Source organism: Lotus japonicus, chromosome 2 (assembly GCF_012489685.1).
Source record: "Lotus japonicus ecotype B-129 chromosome 2, LjGifu_v1.2".
Taxonomy (NCBI): Eukaryota; Viridiplantae; Streptophyta; class Magnoliopsida; order Fabales; family Fabaceae; genus Lotus; species Lotus japonicus.
In genome coordinates this window covers 59,156,262-59,179,034 of record NC_080042.1, presented here as the reverse complement: position 1 = coordinate 59,179,034, position 22,773 = coordinate 59,156,262, and the positions used below count along the sequence as shown (strand labels likewise).

General features: G+C 35.1%; 1 protein-coding gene across 2 annotated transcripts; it reads left to right on the top strand.

Moving 5' to 3' along the window:
* Positions 1 to 13,373: 13,373 nt before the first annotated feature.
* On the top strand, positions 13,374 to 22,511 carry LOC130738566 (uncharacterized). 2 transcript variants are annotated; one of them, XM_057590594.1, is made up of 13 exons: positions 13,374 to 13,632; positions 14,467 to 14,519; positions 15,029 to 15,290; positions 15,378 to 15,452; positions 15,538 to 15,596; positions 15,735 to 15,870; positions 16,692 to 16,788; positions 16,898 to 16,964; positions 17,920 to 18,018; positions 18,306 to 18,395; positions 19,458 to 19,612; positions 21,799 to 21,900; positions 22,006 to 22,511. In XM_057590594.1, the coding sequence occupies exons 3-13, from the start codon at positions 15,038 to 15,040 to the stop codon at positions 22,154 to 22,156; spliced, it is 1,284 nt and encodes a 427-aa protein (XP_057446577.1). In that variant the 5' UTR covers positions 13,374 to 13,632; positions 14,467 to 14,519; positions 15,029 to 15,037; the 3' UTR covers positions 22,157 to 22,511. The 2 variants fall into 2 exon arrangements, with proteins under 2 accessions (XP_057446577.1, XP_057446576.1); XM_057590593.1 differs by having other exon boundaries at positions 14,950 to 15,290.
* Positions 22,512 to 22,773: the final 262 nt, after the last annotated feature.

Here is a 22,773-nt window from a genome sequence, read left to right as displayed (position 1 = left end):
GAAGTTAAGAAAACCTTAACCTAAGATTCAATGGGTAACAACAAATCGTTGATTTGGATGACAATGCAACATTAAGCAACAATGTTGACTATTAGATATTGAGGGTTGAGTTTCAATATACTCCTAATGAACTTCATGATCGAAATATGTGTTTTTGCGAAAATCACATACGGTATGAACTTCACCTATATGAATTTCGAGATTGTGCCGTCTCAAATGAGAGTTGGAGTTTCTCTCATAAAAAATTCACGAAAACAGGAAAGCACATGGCCATAAAAAGTGCTAGGCGAGGAAAATGTAGGCGAAGGATCACAAACGAGTGTGTGTAATTTTATGCTGGTATGATCGTTAGGAATATGAGTTCAAAGCACAGCTACCTAATATTTCGATTATACTTTGCACAATATTTACTAAGGTTTAGTTCAAATTGAAAGATACTAAACTGTATTAACACTCAGGTGTTTCTATTTTTGGAATTGGCATTGTCATTTATGTAACAAGTGGGGGATTGTTGTAATAATTACTCAAGGAGTAATAATTACATAGTGTTCCAAAATGACAAGTGTGTTGATTTTGCATTGAATGGATTGGAATGAAGTCCCATATAGAAAGTGGAGCAACTTTTCAAAGCATTTATATATCATTAAATGCCAACCATTCAACAAAGAGACAAAGTGAGGATATAGTGCCACATGTGCATGGTTTGGTGGTCCCAAGCTTTTATGTCACATGTTCCATTCACACCACCCCTCGCCGGTGTCGCCACCAGCGACACCGGCGTGGGCGTGGGCGTAGAGGCGCTAGTGGCGGCTTGTAGACGGTACGACACTTGAGGCACTTTAGTACGACGCATCGACGGCAACGGCAACGTGGTTGTCGTAACGTCCGTTTGTTTTGCTTGTTTTAGAATTCGAATTTTGCACCTGTTCACGAAGGGTCGCAACTATTCACATATTTGTTGGTAACAGACATAATTTATGAAGGGTCGCAACTTTATAAATTGTTCTGTTTTTGCCTATAAATAGAGTGCATATTCAGAATTCAGAACATACAATCATATCATCTGTTTTCCAGAAAATCACTTCCCTTCATTTCGAGTTTTCATTAGTCTTGTGTCAATTCGAAGCAAGGCTGATTATCTTAGATATTCTTGCATCCAAACTCTAAGACGAATTCAGAGAGTGCTTGAAATACTTTAAGGAAAGTGATTTCATCACGATTAAGCCTATTCGTTTACAACAGTTTTGTCATATCATAATCACCCTAAAAGTATAAATTGACTCTTCTACGTATGCACATTGTTTCAGTTCGTTCACTTGCTTTTCACATTTATTAGTTTCGATCGATCGATGACCTATATATATATGAGACATTATTGAATCACGTCATTTGTTTGACATAATTTGAAGGAATGTGACTACGAAACTAACACTACACTCAAAGTGCACAAGGGAAATATAACTTCTAGAGATCATGGGGGACAGGAGGATGAGGGGTAGTTGCAAAGTCAGAGCGGGAACCAAAATGAGCCACCAATGCTTATCAAATTCAAAAGTACCTTGTATTGTATCGATGACATTTAATCTATAGAGTAAGTTAGAAAATAAAACAAAAAAGCTCGTGACATGTATGTATATTTTTTTCCTATTCCTGCTGAAACTTTGTCTTTTGGGTCTTTTGTAACAAGGTTGTAGATGAACTGATGTTAGGTATATGCAGCTTAGGTTCTTGAGTCGTATGATATGTTCGCATTATGAGTAGCCTTTATAGTGACCCAAAACAGAGAACATGCATTTTTATGTATAGATTTTCTCCTGTCACATTAATTAAAAAACGTGAAGCAAAATATGGGAAGTAAGTAACATAATTTTCACACTACTCAGTGGGTTAATTAACAAGTTGAATGAAAACTGAAAATGGATCACATCGGTCCAGAAATCGTATTTTCCCTATTAAATAGTCTAAAGATATCAAAACAGGGAGTTACAGGAAATACTAGTATTCCGGATCCCTCATTTAACCGGTCATGGTATGATAATGTAATTATATTTCGTTGTAATTCGTTATCTATATCTATCTATATATATATATAAAAAGAAGGTTTTCATCTAGAAGACTTATCCCACATGTCCCCTCCTAAGCAATTCATTTTCCCTCCAAAACAAAAAAACTCATTTCCACTTTTTTTGCCACATTAATTGCTATGTTCAATAATATTTATGACTACATACACACTAAATTAATAATTTTGAAAAAAAGTTTATAAAAATAGAAACTTAAAAAAAAATTTGAAACCGGTAACTTATGAAAACTATCAAGGTATATTGGATCTTTTTATATTGGATCATTTTCTAAAAATGGATATTAGTTCAAAATCATATTATTTTCAACTCCTCCAAATTTTTGAAAAAATGATTTTTTTTTCGAATAAATACTTGCGCATTGATTAGAATTCATTTGCTTTTTCTGAGACATTTCTCACATTATTTCTTTATCCTAACATTCTCTTTCACATGTTCTTTGTGGCATAGTGTTTATCTTATTTTGATTTATTGTTTTCAGGGTTTTATTTCCATTTTATTTTATAGTCCTCCACCACCATTGTATGATCGCAATATCGTAAGTTTATCATTGGTTACGTTATTCTCTTATTCACTCATTTTTATTGCTAAATTCTTATTTAAAAATAAAACATAAGTAATACTTATAAAAACTATCAAAGTAAGGATTATAATTCAAAATAATATTATTTTTAGCCCATCCAAATTTTCGAAAAGATGATACAATACATGAACATCTCTAAACCTATTTCATTTCAACCATTATTAAAAATTCCTTATTAAAAAAAAAAGACATATGTCTCCTAACTTGAAAAAGGTTAAACACATTACTGTAAAGGTTTAAGTACACATGGAATAAAACATTATAAGTATGGTTAAATGGGTAATTATGTATGTCAAAATTTAAATAAATAAATACTTTCGATTTGGTTTGGATCGGTTCGATATTGAACATGGAAACTGGAAACCAAACCGATCCATTAACAAAATATCGGTTTTTTTGGTTATCAGGATTTTGTTTTTTGGATCGGTATTAGCGGTTTTAATTGGTTTGGTTCGGTTATGAACACCCCTATTTTATGATCCTATTATTTACTCATTCTTCCATTTTTGATTCACCATTATATATTGTTTCACCCCTTTTTCAAATCATGAAGGGAAAGACGGAAATCCTTCAATTTATCTGCTTGGATTGATAAAATGGATTTTTCCTCTATCATCCCTGGTAGGCGGTGGTTACCAAAGGTATGATCGATGAGCCAAAGAAAAAAAAAGGGAACGAGTTCAAACTTAAAAGTAATAGTCACTTGAGACTTTATTCAAAAATAAGAGAAGCCTTTGGATCTAAATAATTTCGTAAATTATCTATTATTTTGGATTATTTAATCTGGTGATTTTTTCCTATAATTTTTTATTTGAGTTTTATTAGAAGTGGGGTTTCATTTTGTTGTTACATATTGATTTCTCTTCGAAATTAACATTTTGAATCAAAATATATATTATTATTGTTATTATTATTGTAAATAGAAACATCGATATGAAAAATAATCAATCATATGTTACTAATTAAACATGTATTAAAATATTAAAAATAATGATTTAATGTATATACAAAAATTTGAGTGAATTTAAATCTTATAATTTAAAATATTTAATTTCTTTTCATATTTAAATAAGTAAAAATTTATAAGTAAAAAATTATGGTAGATTAATACACAATTATCACTATTAAGAACATATAATTGAAACAATTGTTAAAATATATTTACTAAAAAGATACAAAACATAATATTACACGAAATTTAAATTGTAAATAACAAAAGTTACTCGTGCAGGGCACGGGTAATTCCGCTAGTTTGTTATGTTAGAAGGATATGATAATGCAATTTTGTTTCTTTACCTATCTTGTTTATCATATGTAAATTTGTTAGAATTATAGAAGCAGTGACAGGTAAGAAAGAAGTATTATTGATAATCTGAGTGATTAAAGAAGATGTGATATCCTTATATAGAAGAATAGGAGAATGTCAATAGTTGTAACATACAACTGACATAAATAGGAGAATACCAACATCTGATATAAATAGGAGAATACAAACCGCTACATATATCAGCTATCATAACTATTCAAAAGCTGATGCAACAACATAGTAATTACAAACACAATATACTCTAACAAAATTTTATTATGGGGGAGCTAGATAATAGTTTTCTATCATTTTCAAAAACCAAATTAAAATTAATTTCATATTTATTTATAATTTGTAATATATTAATTTATATATGTGAAGTATTAATTTAATATGTAGAAGCCGCAAATCTATTGCCCATGGTTATCACGGATTAATCCACCAGAACCCATGAGTTGAGTCGCTGGATTAAATCTCTCGTCGACGCAGAGACTGACCTTCCCTTCCGGTGGTGGCTGCCAACACCGAGCCATCCAATACCCATAATCCCTTCCGTCACTCCCATCCATAAATCTAACCATTACATCATGCTTGTGACACAGTCGACGCCATGCTTCAGGGATGGTCCAAGATGTCTCCTCAAATATCATGTTGTTCCGCCATTTCCAAATTCCCCACAAGCATGTCACAAAGCAAATTCCATGCCTTCCCTACGCTTATTTGCTCACCCAATCGCCACACACATTCGACAGAAAACCTGGCCATGCCAGGGCCCCCACTCGCATCCATATTTCCCTCTATTGAGGCCAATCCCTGAGGTAGTGGAGAGCATCCTCTTCTGATGTAGAACATCGAGTACAGTTACGAGAGATTTCCATCTTGCATCTGAACTGATACCTCGTTTGAATTGAATTGCGCATCAGAAGCCAAAGGAACATTCACACACATTCCCGAATTCTTAACCGTAGATCCAACGCCAGTCCGCCTGCGTTTGTACCTATTACTGTCTCTGTTGGAGCCAGGCATAGCCAACCTTCACGAATAACAACCGATGTGACTATGTCCCCAAACCCATAGGTCCCGGCGGTTATGCACCAAGAGAGGGTTGATCCGTGTCAACTGTTGGATGAATTTCTCTGGCAGCGCCATGTAAAGGGAGTTCACGTTCCACATACCCCCAACAATAACATCCTTTAGCGACTTATCAACATAATGGATGTCCACGTAAGGAATCCTGGCTGCAACGATCCCCCTCCCACTGCAATCTTCAAACCACAGAGATGTTCTCCCCTCACCCAATCTGTATTGGTACCCTAGCCTGAGATGGTCACAAGCTTTGAGGATTCCTTTCCACACCGGAGAATCAGACCTCCTTGGTTGAACCTGCAAAATAGAAAAAATACCCATCTATTTGTGCTTCATGGCCTGAACCCACAATTTCTGCAGTTTGTGCATAATGTTCCAAATTCCTTTGCCAAGCAATGTCGTATTCGACAAGTTCATATCATGCACCGCCAACCCACCACACTCCTTAGTGTTGGGGTTGATTGCAATGTAAGTCCCACATTGCTAATGAAGGAGAAAAAAGATCAAGTTATGCATCTTGGAGAAGTCTCACATCGCTTAGATTAGTGAGGGGTGGGAGGGTCCAAGGCTATATATAGGGATCTCAACCTCCTTGTTTCAACACACCAAAAACACCAAGAGTAGCACCTGAAAACACTCTAAGTTTATATTTGTGTTTTCTTTTCCTCTTATGCTCTTGTTTTAGAGTATTGTGAGATGTAGTTCAAATATTTACTTTGGAGAGTGTGGGTGTACTGGGGTCATGAGGTGGTTGAGAGTGAAGTCTATGTGTTGTAACAATTTTCACATAGTGTTTATTCTCTAGTTGTCGATTTTGACAACGACCGTGGTTTTTTCTCCGGTTTTGGAGTTTCCACGTTATATTCTTGTGTTGTTGATTGCACTCCTGGTTTATTTTACTTCTTCAGCTGTGTTATTTCCTAACAGTGGTATCAGAGCTTCCGGTTCGATGGATATCACTTTGTGTGGTATTGCGAAGGTGTTGAAGAAGTGTGACATTGTGAAGTGATGTTTTGGGAGGTTTTTGCTGGGAACTAACCTGGTGCACGGTTTACAGTTGGTCTGCAGCTGCGATGATACTGTGATGGAGGAGTTGATGCAATCATGATTACACAAGGCGTTTTGGGCTTGAAATTGTCCAGGTGGCACACGAACATTGGTTGATATAGATGCAAGGTGTGGTGATAGCGTGTAGGCATTGGTTGGCGATGATGCAAGGTACGTGGTTATGTGGATGACTGATGAACTTCCGGAGAAAGCGAACATGGAAGTTGCACCATAAATTTTCAGCAAGGTTTCGACATGTGGAAATTCTTGGAATGGTTAAGTTCCAAGTGGAAATTCTTGGAATGGTTTAGTTCCAAGTGATGAAAATTCTTGGGATTGTTTAGTTCAAAGTGTAGTGTACTCTTTATGGTGGAGTATGATAATTTAATTTGTCGGTATATAGACAAGAAGAATTATGTTTGTCGGTAAAGACAGTGATTGTCGGTGTAGACAATGAAGACTGAAGACCATTACAATCAAGGTGGAGATTGTTGGGGTTGATTGCAATGTAAGTCCTACATTGCTAATGAAGGATAAAAAAGATCAAGTTATGCATTTTGGAGATGTCCCACATCGCTTAGATTAGTGAGGGGTGGGAGGGTCCAAGGCTATATATAGGTATCTCAAGCTCCTTGTTTTAACACACCAAAAACACCAAGCAGTAGCACCTGAAAACACTTTAAGTTTATATTTGTGTTTTCTTTTCCTCTTATGCTCTTGTTTTAGAGTATTGTGAGATGTAGTTCAAATATTTACTTTGGAGAGTGTGGGTGTACTGGGGTCATGAGGTGTTGAGAGTGAAGTCTATGTGTTGTAACAAATTTCACATAATGTTTATTCTCTGGTTGTCGGTTTTGACACCCGCCGTGATTTTTTCTCCGGTTTTGGAGTATCCACGTTATATTCTTGTGTTGTTGATTGTGCTCCTCTTTTATTTTACTTCTTCAGCTGTGTTATTTTCTAACACTTAGGGCTCGACAGCTTGTCTCACCCAACAAGGTGCCACCCCCTCGATCCACCATGACCACCCCAAATGAACGAACGCATTATGTTATTAATGCAATTAGAAACACTAGCAGGGAGGTAGAAAATATGCATTGTATATGTCGGAAATCTGCATTACTTCATTTTATATATGTTGAATTCTGAAGACACACGTCTACTTCCCTGTAGACAAAAATATGCATAAATACTTTTAAAGTTGGTAGTTAATACATGTATTCTCTATCCAGATCATCAAGAATTCAAGATTATCTACATATATAAAATACTTGCAAATAATGTGTCTCTTGAATACTATCACAATTTATTTTTCCCAAAATAACACAAAACAATGTTTTTGCAACTTGCAAGAGCTTCTGTATCCCTTTGATTATATCAGGACACACACAACCTTATCTGCTCTATATTTTATGTCTCAGCTTCAAGTTTCAGCTTAAACTCAATATGACATTTATGCAGACAAATCATTAATCCCACTTTCTACCATCTTTGTTACATAAAAACCCATTAATCCCACTTGTCGCTAATGCCAAAAATAAAATAAAAATTAACATTTCAAAAAAAAAAGATTAAATATATTTTGATCCCTAAAAAATAGCAAATTATTGTTTTGGTTCTTCTAAAGAAATTCTCAATTTTTTTTTAAAAAAACACATGTTTGAGACCCAGGGAGAGACTAAAACAAATGATCAATAACTAGAACGTGAAGACTGAAAATTACAAAAAAATGGTCTTTTGAAACATGTGCATTTTCAAATGTTAAGGATATATTTTAAAGAAAAAATTTGAGCTGGTGAGCAAAACTAACAATTCACTATTTTGGGGTAAAAAATATATTTAAATCAAATTTTGAGTAATGGTTCATTCACACCTCACTTTCTCTTCCATATTGTTCTGGGAGTCAGGAATGCCGACTATCATCTTAGCTCAAGCTCCACAATTCTTGTGGACCAAATCTAGGGGACTACTATTCTCGGAGTCGGAAATATCGACTACAACCCTAGTTCAAGTTCCACAATCCTTGTGGACCAGAACTTGAGGACTATTGTTCTAGAAGTCGGAAAGACCGACTACCACCTTAGTTCAAGCTCCACAATCTGTGTGGACTAGAACTAGGGGACTGCTATTCTAGGACTCGCTAAGACCGACCATCACCTCCACCCAATTAGTGCATGCCTCCGACTAGCGACCCGAGACGATTGTGGTTACCCGATCGTACCTTATACCGAGCGCGTCAAGCACGACTAACACTAGTTGTGGGTAAGATTCGAACCACCTCACCCATCCCATCGCTGACCCTAGACATCAGTTGTAGAGTGCTAGGAAAAAAGCTCGTGGTTTAGCCCTGGGTTACTAGGAACCCTTGACCATCAGATATCTGAAGACAACATAAGCCCTAGAGAGATCTAACGGTGAAGAACCACCTAGGATCTAAGCACTCATGAATTTACGTAGGACTACCGCTAGCTCCTCAAACGTGTATATAAGGCTCCCTCACCAAGAACCCAAGTAAGGTATTCTAACTCTAACATTAGAGATTTTCTCAACTGGCTCCTGACCTAACTTAGGCATTAGAGTGCCTTCGCAGGACCCCCTCTCGGGCTCAACCATGATGTTCAGACACAACTCCCTAGCCTTCTCAACTCTAGGCACGATGCCCCCCACTCTCCTCAACTCAGCATTCCACCGCTTCCCTCTCCTCTTACCCCATCCCGGGTGTTCTTGGTCGTTTTCTTCGGTCACATATCATTTTCACTCACATTCTCTTTCTATATCTCTCTTCAACTCTTATCACATCATATATCTAATTTCTCACTTTTCTTCATTATCTTACAAGGTGGAAGTGAGTTTGAGTTGTCAACCCAACATTATTCCTCAGATTTTAAAGTTTTTTGAAGGAAACATCAAACTTTACGAGCAATTAATAGATAATAAAATAAATGTCTTATTAAATCAATAATTTAATGTATAAATTACTATAATATAAATTATAAAGTATAATTGATCAAACAATTCTAATTTTGGGTGGTGAAAGAGAAATAGAAAATCAAAATCCTGTCATGCTGAAATCTTAAGTGAGTCTCCCCTCATAATAATATGTTATAAACATGCTGAATATGCTATAGGATAAGGTATAACATTTCGTTAGCTTTATGTGGGTGCAACAACAATAAATTACGGTGAAACATAATTATGTTTATCTATTATGTTTATCTATTATGTCCATCAAACATAATTAGTAAGTTTCATTAAAAAATTAAAGGAATTATCATAAAAAATTAAATAATTTAGAAAAAGAATAAAATTCTTTGTCTGTTGACACCCATTTAGAAAACGAGTCTCTTCCAATAAATGTCTTTTTAGGGATTTGAACTTGAGCTTTCATCATTACGAGATTTATCTTGCTTACTTCTAAACCAACACATTTTTGGTAACAATACAATTATTTTTTAATTCTTTAATCTATGTCTCGCAAATAAAAGTTTATCAAAATCCAACTGATCACATAAAAATATTAAATCATTAACACAGTTTAACTAAGAAGGCTATGTTAGTGGGAAGCAAGAGGTAGAGCCAGTCCGAGAGCTCTATTGAGGTTGCATCAACAATCAACGACATTGCGGAGACGACTAAGGTGTTAGTGAGCGAATTGATGGTGTTGCTGGGGGAGTTGTCGGAGCCTTATGGCGTCTTGATCTGGGTGAGAAGCGCTATTCTGATGGGGAAACGCATAGGTATGTTGTATGATTGCACAGACGGAACGACCCATGTCATGATTGCAGCTCAGATTATGGCGCGAAATATCGTAGTTTAGCAGAGGGACTTTCTTGGGTTTCGATTGAAGCATGGGTATCTTTAGGAGGTTTTGAGGGTTTGTGAGGGCTCTTCGGTGGTCTGTATAGGCTTTGTGGGTTTTTCCTTCCTTACTGCTCTGAGTTGCTGTTATATATATTGTTTGGGGTTTGTTTTGGGTTTAGTTAGTATTGATCCCTTTGGAGGAAGGTGTATATCCTGTCAATTTCCTCATTAACATAGTTTTTGCTTTGGAAAAAAAAACAAACACACTTTAACTATGTTTAGATTCATGAAACATAACGGAATAAAATATAATGTAATGGAGTAGAGTAAAAATCACATTTTTTGTTTGGATATTTTATAATAGAATGAAACAAATTTAACACTTCATTATTCTTATATTACCCTTACCATAAAATATTTATATTTATATGAATATATAATATATCTAGGGGTAGAAGTATAGTTTTAATTTATAGTTTGAGCATTTTCATTCCATTATCTTCCATCCGAATTAGGGGTATCTTATACTATATACTATTTTCGAAAAAAAATAGTAACTCATATAGATGTTAACTCCTCATGCTTTTCCTTTCTTGACATTTTTCTTCTCTCTCTCATATTATTTTTAGTGGGTAGATGATGTCATATTTTATTTTTCTGAAATTTTACCTCATAATTCTAATTTTTTAGATATTATTTACACTCATAATTTATAATGAAATTTGAAATGACTTTCTTTAAATCATGATTTAAATTGTTACAACCAATAAATAATTGATCTAAATTTTTTCTATTATAGAAAATTATTAAATTTTCACCTGAAATATGAGCATTTTAATTATTACTTTAATATCAATTAAATTAAATAGTTTAAATGTCAAAGGTTATAAATAATGCTACACTTTATGGATACTAATTTGAATTTAATTGTTATTTTTTAATCAAAAGACAACAAAATAATAATGCCTTATTTTCTTTGGTATTAAATGTCAAAAAATAAAAAAAGTTATTTAGGAGGTGTTGTTTCATCGACAATCTTTTATACAGTAGAGGACAATCTTTTTCTCATGTTGGCATATACCTTCCAAGACCAGTATCTACTCATGGGAAATTGTATGTGGCGCTTTCAAGATCGATAGCAAACAAGAGTTGAAAATTGTTGCAATTTATGATGAAGGAAATGCTTGTTCAACAACAACGAATCTAGTTTATTTAAATGTTTTTACTAAGATTTGATTTAAGGATTTTTTTGATTTAATTAATTTTGAATGTTTTTATGACGTACATGTGTTCCATTCATCTTTATATTATAAAGTCGTGCCCTGCGTACTCCATCCGTGCATGACACGAGTTCAATACTAGTAAAGTAAATTTTTTTGTTACAAGAGGAAAACTAAACGAAAAGCAAACCCTACACTACAACGTCAAGATACAACAACACAAAAGAAAAGGAAGGAGGGGATTTCCATACAGGTCGTTGAGAGCCAAAACGAGAAGCATCTTGAGCCAGCCAATCAGCTACATTGTTATTCTCATGCATAATATGCTCCAATGAAACATTCCAAGGTTGAGCAAGCAAACGACGAACCCGCTGAATTGTCTCTCAGTCCTAGAAATAAGAAACATTCGTAGTGCGCTTAAGCACCTCAATCGCATTAGTGCAATCCGATGCGCAATTAATAGTTCTCATCCCGAGCTCCTAAGCACGATCTAGTCCACACTCAAGAGCCAGAAGCTCAGCTAGGAAGGGTTGCCATGCTCAAAATTGACTAAGACTGCTGAAACCCAAGCACCATGACAATCTCAAAGCATTGTGGCGCACCCGATACGATTATTCAAAGGATTCCAACTGCCATCAACAGGGATGCAGATACACAATGGTGAAATGTCTGTAGCATTACCTGATATAGACACATGGCCCTTACCAAGCCCAAATAGCGAAGGAGCACCAAGATACTTCCTCCACACCAACACATCAAGCAGAACATTACAGAGGACATGGTTCAACTGCCACTGGTTGTCCCCTATTACACGCTCATTCCTCCAACGCCAAGACCACCACAAAACATCCACAACTACCAGATGATGTTGATGTTGCAAAAGCTTGAATAACCAAGTTGTGAAAAGCATATGCTCAGAAAAGAGGAGGAAAGCTAACCCCAAACTGTACCCATAGGAAACATAAGTCTAGGAAAACTCTAAATAAATTATTAAGAGCCTCCGTGTCCGCAGTGCATCTCGAGCAAACAGTAGTAGTGCTCAAATGGTTGTGGTGTTGCTTAGCATTCGTAGGAAGAGCACCCTTCCCTAGAAAGTCAAAGGAAAAATCTAATATATTCCGACACCTTGCAACGCCAAATCCGCTTCTATAGCAAATCATTAACCACAATAACATCCTGTAAAATCTCATAAGCAGATTTAGTAGTGTAAACACCATTAGGCGTGGGCTTCCAACGAACTGTGTCCCAACCCGTCGGGTTTGCAGGCACCGTAATTAAAGTGATTTCCTACAGAATATGGGGAGACAGAATGGTATATAAACCATTTAAGTTCCACCCAACATTCAACCATAAATCGGAAACATTAGAGTTGTATCATATACGTTCACAAACGGGACACGCATGCAAAGCTTGCCAGACCCAAGCTCGTCATCATACCAAAAGGTGGAACTACCATCTCCAAGTTGCACACCGAAGCCATGCATGACCCGATCCTTTGCATTCACAATGCCCTTCCATATGTACGAATCACCTCGCTTATATATACCTGCAAGCACCAACTCATTAGACAAATATTTATGAGAAAGTACCCGCACCCAGAATTTTCCCCTATCACGGAGGAGGTTCTCCACAAGTTTACCAAGCATGGCTATGCTATTGAGGCGAGTACTCCGAAGACCAAGGTCACCACTCTCCTTAGGGCATGAGACCTCACACCAAGGAACTAAATGCCAACTGCGCGTCTGTCCTCCCTTAGCTCATATACAATTGCGAATATTTTTATCAACAAACTCACACACAGATTCCGCAAGCCAAAGAGTCTTAGAATAAACTGGAAAAGATGTCAAACACTGATTTAGCCAAATACAACCGACCTCCTCTACTCAGCAACCTATTCTTCCAAGAAGCTAGGCGAGAGTTAACTTTATCGATAATTGAAGCAAAATTATCCACTCCTCAAGGGTCGAGTAAAATAATATTTATATGAATATATAACATTATAGATTATAGGCAGAGGTTGAAAAATAATTTTATAAATCTAGTAGTTATGAGTATTTTTATTCCATTCATTCGATCCAAATTAAAAGTACCAAAATTATACCTAAATAAATCAAACAGCACCCACTTGAGGAATCACCTACTTAGGTGGCTAAGTATCATTCAAAGAAAGTGATACATAAATAAATAAGGTAAATAACTGAGTTGAATTAGGCGCCATTTAAAAATGGGAATAAAAAAGACCAATGTGTATTTATCTATTTTTGTTTCCACGAATGACTCTGTCTGTGTCTCTGTCTCTGAGGGTCTCTCTTTGAAGCAATAGCTTTGTGTTGAGTCCCATTCTTTTGGAGTTCTGGTTCTCAAAATCTTCATTTTCAAGGAGCTAATCTTCTGGGAAGCTCTCAAATTCTCTGCTTTTGTTGATTCTCAATTGAATCACTTCTGAGAAAGTGCTTTCAATTGAATGCCTCTGCTCCCTGAATTTGCTACCACTTTGCTGCTCTCAAGGTAAAACACCCGTTAGCATGTGATTCTGATTTCTTCTGTGCATGGTTTTGATTGTTCCTGTTTCTTTTTTGTTTTGTTTGAAGTGATAAGTTTTTAAGGCTTGGAAGAAATGAAATGTTTTGCAAATTGTCCTTCTTGAAAAGATTTTATTTTTATAGCTTCTTTTGGGTTGGTACTGTTTTGGATTTACCCTTGTTGGAAATTCAGTTCAAATTTGGCACTTGGGTATATTTGGAAAAGGGTTGTTTGGGTTTGTAGTTCATATTCTGTGAAATTCAAGCTTTTTGTGTGTTTTCATCAAACCAATGGAGCAATTTTTTCTCAATTTTTAAAATAAGTTTTGAAATTTGAATTGTTCATTTCTGGAACATTGTTGGTTTTACGGGTCATTTTTTTCTTTTTGTTTTGTTTCTGTAGCTGCCAACAAACATGTTTTTTCATGAATTGGCACACGAGGGAGAAAGATACATGAGTGCAAGTGTTGCTTGTTTTTTTTTTTTTTTGTGATTCCACAAGTGTTGCTTGTTTAGTTGTTTTGGATTTCTTTTTGGACATCCTTTACTCACAATTGTCCTTCTTTTCCGAGTTTCAGCTGATTTCTTGTTGAAATATGCAATCTGAAAACTTTTACTTGAAGTTACTTTACCTTTAAGTGTTATAACCGTGTAAGCATGATGGAACTCTTTGAAGCCTTTTCTCTTGTTGCCACAGTTAAATGCTGACACGGACATCACTTGTCATATCTCATGCTGTTCTTGTGATATTGTTACTTTTATTAATTATCTCTATTTCTTTCTCAACCTCAAGGTCTCTGCATGTGAATTTTTTGTGCAGAGAATACTATAACTTTTGACTTGACCAGTTAACAACCAGGGCAAAAGGACAAGGTTTGTTAGTTAAATAAATCTTTTGTTGCTTATTTTTAATTTAGGTTTAAGATTATGAGGCTTTTTAGCTTATGAGGAAGTGGATAAAAAAGGGAGAATAATTAATGCTGCTGAAAACAGCTCAAAAAAGGGTATGAAAATAATGGTACTAAATAAAATATTTGTCAGTTTTTAAATAATGTGGAAAGTGCCACTACAAGTTGAATGTAATGCTGCTCGTGAATAACCTACTACCAGTACCACTTTTTAGTTGGTTGGCCACTTGGCATTTAATTAGTCATGTTAATGGCTTTTTAGTGATAATCTCTCAGCTTCCTTGTAAGTGTTCTCTAAAGTCTTAGAACTTTAATACCATGAATCAACATTTTTGTCACTTGGAGGAACTGTATCCCCAGCACTTTATTGTTAAGTTTGTACATCTTGATTTCAGAGACGATAGAAACTCACTATACTCACTGAAATAGTGAGATTCTTGAGGTGACTTGCTGTATCTTATTTCGTACCAGCAGCATTCAGCCATGGGCTGCCTGGTGTCAACTCCAAAGGACTCTGGTGAAAATAGAAGGAAGCCGGGGAGTATTGGGGAAGTTTCAGTATATGTTCCCGGTCTTAGAATTCCTAAAACTGTTGATTTTGCTCAGCCACTTGGTGATTATTTGTCCAAGAATATCGTGGAACGCCTATCTGCACTTAGAACGCGTATAGTTGTAATGGCTAGCCAAGAAGGTCCTACAATTACGAGAACAAAAAGAAAAAGTACTACCCATCATGGTTAGTGTTAGTAACAATAAAATTATTTTATGATACTTAAGTTACTTAATTTATGGATGCATTGGTGTCATGTTATTTCATCTGCAGGAGGTTCAATACTGGCTGATCTTCTGCAGGCTCTTGAAGATTACTTGCCAGTTCTTCTGGGATTAGTTAAAGATGGTAAAGCTATGTTAGCCCCTTAGTATGTGATGTGTGCTCTCTATATGACAAGTATTGATTATTACTACCTAACTTTTTGTTGTAGGAATCCATTTACAGTACAAAATACAATTTTCTTGGGTTAATCAAGAGGATGATAAAGAGGTAACTCCCCTTATTCTTTTAGTAAATTCATGCATGTTTCTAGATTTGATTTGAAGTTACTTTCTATCTTGAAGAGTGCTGACCAATTTGTTCCCATTACTTCCATGCTTTATGGTGTGGGGTGATTGGCACTTACAGGAAACAACCATGTCTACTGCTTGGTATGAGGTGTTATCAGTTTTGCACTTGATGTCAATGCTATTACTATTACAGGCTAATTTGTTACTGCTTCCGAGATCATCCAGTGATGGATATCAGCTGAAAGTATCAGAAGGTAAGGAATACTACAAAAAAGATTAACTTCCTTCCGGGTTCTCTTTCTGTTTTATTGAGGTTCGTTTCGTATTCAAGTATAAAGTCCTAGGGTACATGTAAACAAATTTTTTCCCTATCCCTGAATCTCTAATTGCTTATTATATTAAACAGCTAAGCACATTGGAGTAGATTAGTCTAGTCCTCCAATTTTAGACACTCCTTCCAGTAACTCTTTGTTCTTCTACAGATAAATAGTGATACACTTGTGAAATATTTTTGGCGGTTTCAAGTAATCTTGTTTCTTCTCTCTGTCTCTCATCGTGTGTGTGTGTCGAGGGGGGGGGGGGAAGGGGTGAAGTCGATGAGTTTTTGTATGTATACTATAGAACATCAATTATGTGAACCCTTCACTTGATATTTATAATTTAGATTATCTTTCTTTTTATTAATTTACAAAAACTGGCTAGAAATAGTTTTTTAATTACTACTAATTGCTAATTTCTAATATTTCTACTTGATGTCTGACAAAAGGTCATTTTATCCTTTTCTTTGTTTGTTCTTTCTTTCTACTGTCATGTTTGGTTGACTCTTTCTATAATTAGGGCAAGATACATGCACTGCACGTGTAATGTTTACAAATTCATCTTGTTAATATTAGTATATAGTAATTTTTTCCGCATCTGCTGGTTCTATATTATAATGGCTAATTAATTAGCAAAAATATTCTATATTGTCTTGCACACTGCAATAGTTTGTTTGTTTGTTTTTTAATTGTTGCCCCAATCCAAATGTATATCGTACCTTATATATTAAAGTTAAGCTTTTATTATCTACTAACAGAAAGCAGACGAGCTGCTATTGATATCTTTTTAAAGGCTGCTGGATATCTAGATTGTGCTGTCAAACATGTTCTTCCACAGTTACCTGCAGAACTCAGGTTTGTACATATCTGACGTATTCAATTAGTTTTGACTGTTTGAGTTTTTCTGTAATCTTAATAGCCGTCTACATTCTTTTTATGTTTATTAATTTGGTTCTAATTTCAGAAGAAATTTACCAGTAGACCTATCAGAAGGAGTTCTTCGAGCACTAAGTCTACAAGCATTAGGACAGGTATGAATGTTTCTTTTGTATGGACCAATTAAATGAAGTCATTTATCTTATTTATTAATAACAGCTAAAACAAATGTTTGATTAACATGGCAAATTTGTTGTCTACTTATCTTCTCAAATAGTTAGGGTGAGTATTCAAACAGCTATTAGGATCAAAGAGGTTCTTATTGCAAAAGTTTTAACCAATCAATCCAGAGACTGGCTTGCCATGAAACACTTCCACTATTGATCTGTGGGCCATTCGACTAAAAATCACCCTGAAAATCTGTTACAAGTCTTACAGTTTGATTGTCTAGATTAAAAGCAGAGCTGTTTTTAGCTTTATTGGTCATTTAGATCCTACATAGCTTTCTTCTTCAAGAAAAATGCAGAACTTGTCTAAAGTAGGTATGAATGTGTCCTATTTTTACTCAGAGGGCTGCCTAGTAAGTGATCTTTTTTATTGCATACCAAATAACTGAATCTGAAACAATATATTTGACCTTCAAGTCTCTTACTAGCTGACTTTGTTCTCATAAAAAAACTAAAGAATGAATTGATATGAAAGGTAGAAGAAAACAGTGGATCCACTAGATTTCAACTCAAACTCTTATGTTAGTTCCTTGGTATTTACGATGTATTTATTCCTTGAGAGTGAAAGTCAAAGTTATAAAAGGGATTAAAAATTGGGAGCTTATGCGGTGCCAGCTCCTTTTTGTTCCCTCCGGTATAGTTTAGTTCCTATAGGTTTGTTTCAACTATTGTAGTTTTGTTAAGGTGTTTCAGCCTTTTGGGTCTAATGGTGAACTGCCTAATTTAAGAATTTGTGTGATTTGAAACCGTTAGTTATTGTGTAACTGTACTGATATTGTATAGAGGATTTGAGATGGGGAATGTTCAATATATAGATACCTTTGCTCTCGTTCATATCTATTTTGGATTTTTATTTGTTTATTTCTTCCCTTTCTTTTTTCAGGGTGTAGATATACAACTTGGAATGGCAATTGATAGTGCCAAAGCCACTCTTGCAGTTAAGCGTAGACTAGCATGTGAGATGGTGAAATGTTGGCAACAGGTGTAATAACTTGTTCCTAATGGGATCTACACTTTACTGTTTTCTCACTGGGGAATTGTTCCTGTTTTTTGGTTATATCCTGCATTTCCCATGGGATATCTAACTTGTTTCTCACTTTCTCTTTGATTAGTACTGTTTTGATAACATTTCCCTCCCTAAGATATACATTTATTTCAACTCTATATCTCTGTTTGTGGTGTGTCCTATGTATGAATGAGTGCATGAGTAAGTTAACATGGTTGCATTTGTTCAACATACATTACTCTGAGTCACTGTTTGTTTTACAGGCTCAAGATAACATTACGAACCTTCCGTTAGTAAATGGTTGGGGTGAAAAACATCGTCATTTTGTGAAATGGAAATATGTTGAAGCAAAGGTATGCCTTTTCACCAGTTATATGCATTTTGGTATCTAATTGTCATGTCCTACTGCATACTAATATGAGCAGAGATGGATTTTTTGGTTTATTGATTACCTTATACAAAGAAATGTGGATGAAAGTATCAAGTTGTTTGCATAATCAATTTTCCTTCGCATGTCCAAGATTAAATATTGATTTGTGTAGAAAAGTGAGAAGTTAAGGCGATTGAATCTGTGTTTCTTAAGAGTCCAATTTCAGGGTGAACTGGCTAACGAGATATTTGATTAATTGTTTATAATGTACATGCTTTGTGTTAGTTGCTGAAGTGTAGTAAATTATTTCCCCAAGCTGTTGCTAATGTTGTGACAGAGAAGGATGATCAGATCTCTTACCAATGCTATTAATAAAATCCAAATCCCTTTTAATATTCTTGCAGAATAATATCATATCACATATAAGTTGCAACTTGTATGATATATTTTAGGTAATTTAGTAATTGTTTTAAGACTTTAGAGTCCCTGGGAACTATTTCATTATGCTTATCAGGTCAATAGTATGCATGTATATTATGCACGAGTCTGCAGAGTCTGGAAGAAGTAGTATAATTTTTTCTGCTAGGGAATGATAATGTGTATGAGTGCTCGCGTGTGCGTATCATGTGATAGAGCCTTTATGTGAATTTTTTCTTTTGAAAGGCAACCTTTATGTGAGATTAATGAGTAAATCGTGATCATTAGATCAAAAGATGAATGGTCTTGTGATATTAAAATTACTTTTAATGACCATCCATGCATGGTTAGAATTTACTTAGATTTTAGGATTCAGCTTGGTTACTGAAATAATCGACTAAATACTTTAACGGTAGCTCGGGCGTGATTGTAAATGCTTAAGTAATTTGATGTTTTTCTTGCTATTTATACCCATAATTTTATTAGATGCCACGAACACCAAAGTACAGACATATATGCTTTCTCCTGCTTTCAGCACATTCGTATATAATTCAGGAATTTGTACAAGAGATGCTTTCAGAAGAAGCAAGTTATATGGATTTATGTGTTTGTTGTTATGACTTACCAGGCTGCAGCGTATTATTATCATGGCTTGATTCTTGATGAGGGAAATACTGAGAAATCTCATGGGATGGCTGTAGCTGCTTTGCAAGCAGCAGATGAATATTTCAAAGAAAGCAAGAAGTTTTGTGAGGCATTCAACATGGCACCTCCATTATCAAGGTTAGCCATTGTCTTCCCTTTTATGTATTGCTATGTTGTTATTTGCCTCAAGAAAACAAATTTTTACTTTCTTTATTCAAAACTCTCTGAACCAACAGTATGGTATAAGTTATATGTTTTTCAAAATAATGTGATACCATCATTAGTTGTAATTACCTTCAGCAGTTGAAGTTGGTAGTGGCTAGTGACTACTCAGTATATATGTGTTAATTTCCATTAACCTTGTAGATGTGACAATTTCTGCTGATTGGCACAAGCAGGGAAATACTTAAAAACCTTGAATGCACATACCTATGTGATTGTGTATGCAAAAAATACTGTAATACCATTTGTCATTTTAATGTTTTATGTCTTCTCATTATAATATAATACTTCAGATAACGGTGGGTTCAGTTTCTATTTAAGAAAGGCGATTTATGGAAAAAATTGCAGTCTAGCTAGTGAATTTTGAAGTCATTTTAATAGCTTCATATTTTATGCCAGTGTTGATTTTTTTTTTTAATAAGAGACTTGGAGTCCATATATAAAGCATACACTCTTTGGGCATGTGATGCTCTTTTGCCTTTTGCAAATGATGCATTCTGCCAGAATTCCTTAGTTAATGATATAGGTTTTCTGGGTTAAATATCTATACATTATTAACTATTCTATCTGTAAATCGAGCATTTTTCAAATTCATTCTTTGTTGCCAAGAACAATAAACTATGTTCCACAGAAGTTTCTCTGCCCTTGATTTGATTGAAATTGTGAAACACCTTGTATTTGGCATCCCCGTCATGTTTAGTTTCTTTTAGTATCTTACCTTTGAAACTATTTTCCCTAATTTCACCTCTGTGAGAAAAATGATTTTTCCCTCACCATACTCAGTATAATTTGGGTTAAAGTTGGTACTTGGTAATGATTATCTAATCTCCCATTGGCTATGAAGGATCACTGTGAGAATGTTTGTGTCAATGTATGTGTGTGTTTAAGGCTTGCAATATTTTAGCAATATCGTATGGCATCATTATTTACTATATTAACTAATCAACTGCTGGAAATTTTTTTTACATCATCAAAGAAATCATTCTTCCTTTCGGTCAAATGTAATGGCACTCCTCATAAAGTAAAATTGTTTTAGCATATACTGACATGAGCTGTGGTTGGATAATATGAAAATTGAAATTATGACCTATCATTTCTTAATGCACTCCCATTTTCGTCCTTTTCCTCTGTCATGAACTAATTACCTTTAAAAGTTAAACTGTTAAGTGAAAACGCATGAATTATTTATATTTGTAATACTCCCCATCACAAGATTCCTTGGGTTTGAAGCGTGAACAATGACTTACCTAATTTCTTGCTGAAATTCAACCTTTTGTTTTTATTGAAAGAATGGAGGTGACAAGGATGTGACTCTAAAACAATTGGATATAGCTTTTCTGATACATGAACAGGTTATCTCAAAAGCTCAAGATGCTAAGTGAAGACAGATGATTTTTTATGTCAACTACCAATTATCCCAAAAACTTAAGCTATTGGGTGAAGACACATGATAGAACTCAGAAATTTAGCAGTAGTTTATTGATAGAACCCTAATTCCCAATTGGGGATTAGGGGAAAGATACATGAGAGAGATGCCAAACACCCTCTCTAACCCTAGAAAGAGAACCACTTCTCTCTCTAAACCCAATTCCTAAGAGAATACAAAGATACCCCTAATGTTCACTAATCCCTTATTTATAGGCAACATGCCTTATTACTACCTTCTAACTAACTACCTAATAGGTGAGTACCTATCAACACATGAATGATTTTATATTTTATTCTAACACGCCCCCTCACGCGAGAGCCCATTGGCCTTGAAGTGTGGACAATGCACATTCTCACCTACCATTTGCTGAAATTCAACTTTTTTTATTTGAATAATGACGGCAACAAAGATCGAACTCTCCGCTTAGTCAACAACTAATTATCCAAAAAGCTTATACTATTGGATGAAGACACATGAATGGTTTTATATTTTATTCTAACATACTTTATTAAGAGAGATTGAGTGATAAGTTGATTTTATTTCATTTTATGGTTCCTTGAGAAATTTCATTGGCTGTGGTTTTGATGTACTTATCATTTTTTTAGTGAAGAGTACTATTGCTGAGTTTAGTGCTGTATTATTATAACCCATCTAACTGGAAGTCTTGGTGCAGAAATCCACCACTGTGGGGGACCATGAAATATCTGTCTGAAAAAATCCCCAAGGATACTTCAAGCAAGGTGCGAATAAACCGTGATCTGTATTCGTATGAAAGGTAAGCTTTCCAGAGTACATGAGGAAATTGTTGCATAACTATTTATGGTTAATAAACAGTCAGCAAGAGGACTATAAGAACATAACTTGTCATTTTTCATTACAGGATCATGGAAACAGCACCCACATTGCCTGATTTTTCCTTGGCCTTGAAGCCAGATGAGTATCAACTTCCTCCAGTGGATTCCTGTTGGAGAACGGAGAACATAAAAGGCGAAGAAACTCATCCTAATAACCATCTCAAGGGTGACAAATGATCAAACAAAATTAATCATCAGACATCAAAGAAATGTTGGCCTGCCTGAAAGATGCCAGTCAAAGAATGGTGTTTTTCCATTTCTTGTCAATAGAAACAATAATTAGTTTATTTGTGTTTATTCCCTACCTTCTTTTACTTCACATGTTAATTTCTTCTCTACCCCATAGTATTTGAAAGATGCCTGCAAATGTAAGTTGGCCACAGAAGGGAAACAAAGGGTCTTCCTGCAGATACCCTATATTAAAGGCAGTCACATATCAATTTGTTAAACTAAATTTTTATAAGTGATCTTGTGTAAAATTGACTTGTGCATTAAAGAGAAAGAAGTATTATCTCCTTTAAAAGTTATCCAACTTCCTTCTCTTGCTATAACCATATGTTCTTGTTAGAGAGATGTGCTGAGTCAGTACTACAGTAGTACTGAAAATTTGCTTCAGTTTTGACCACTAAAAATGACTAATAACACATTTAATTTACTTTTTCATTTTTTTTTGTAAGGTTTAAATATGCTTTTAGTCCTTGTAATTGTGAGCATTCTGTTAGCGCAGGGTTGGTTTGTTCCTCGCCTTCGGGGAGGTGAGCTTTGGAGGATGCTTTGGATGTTTTTCTCGATGT

Excerpts from the sequence above, each read along its gene's own strand:
- LOC130738566 (XM_057590594.1), top strand. The coding sequence starts at position 15,038 with ATGGGCTGCCTGGTGTCAACTCCAAAGGACTCTGGTGAAAATAGAAGG. Across the intron at positions 15,871-16,691 it reads TCAGCTGAAAGTATCAGAAG|AAAGCAGACGAGCTGCTATT; the intron begins GTAAGGAATACT and ends ATCTACTAACAG. Across the intron at positions 18,396-19,457 it reads GGAAATATGTTGAAGCAAAG|GCTGCAGCGTATTATTATCA; the intron begins GTATGCCTTTTC and ends ATGACTTACCAG.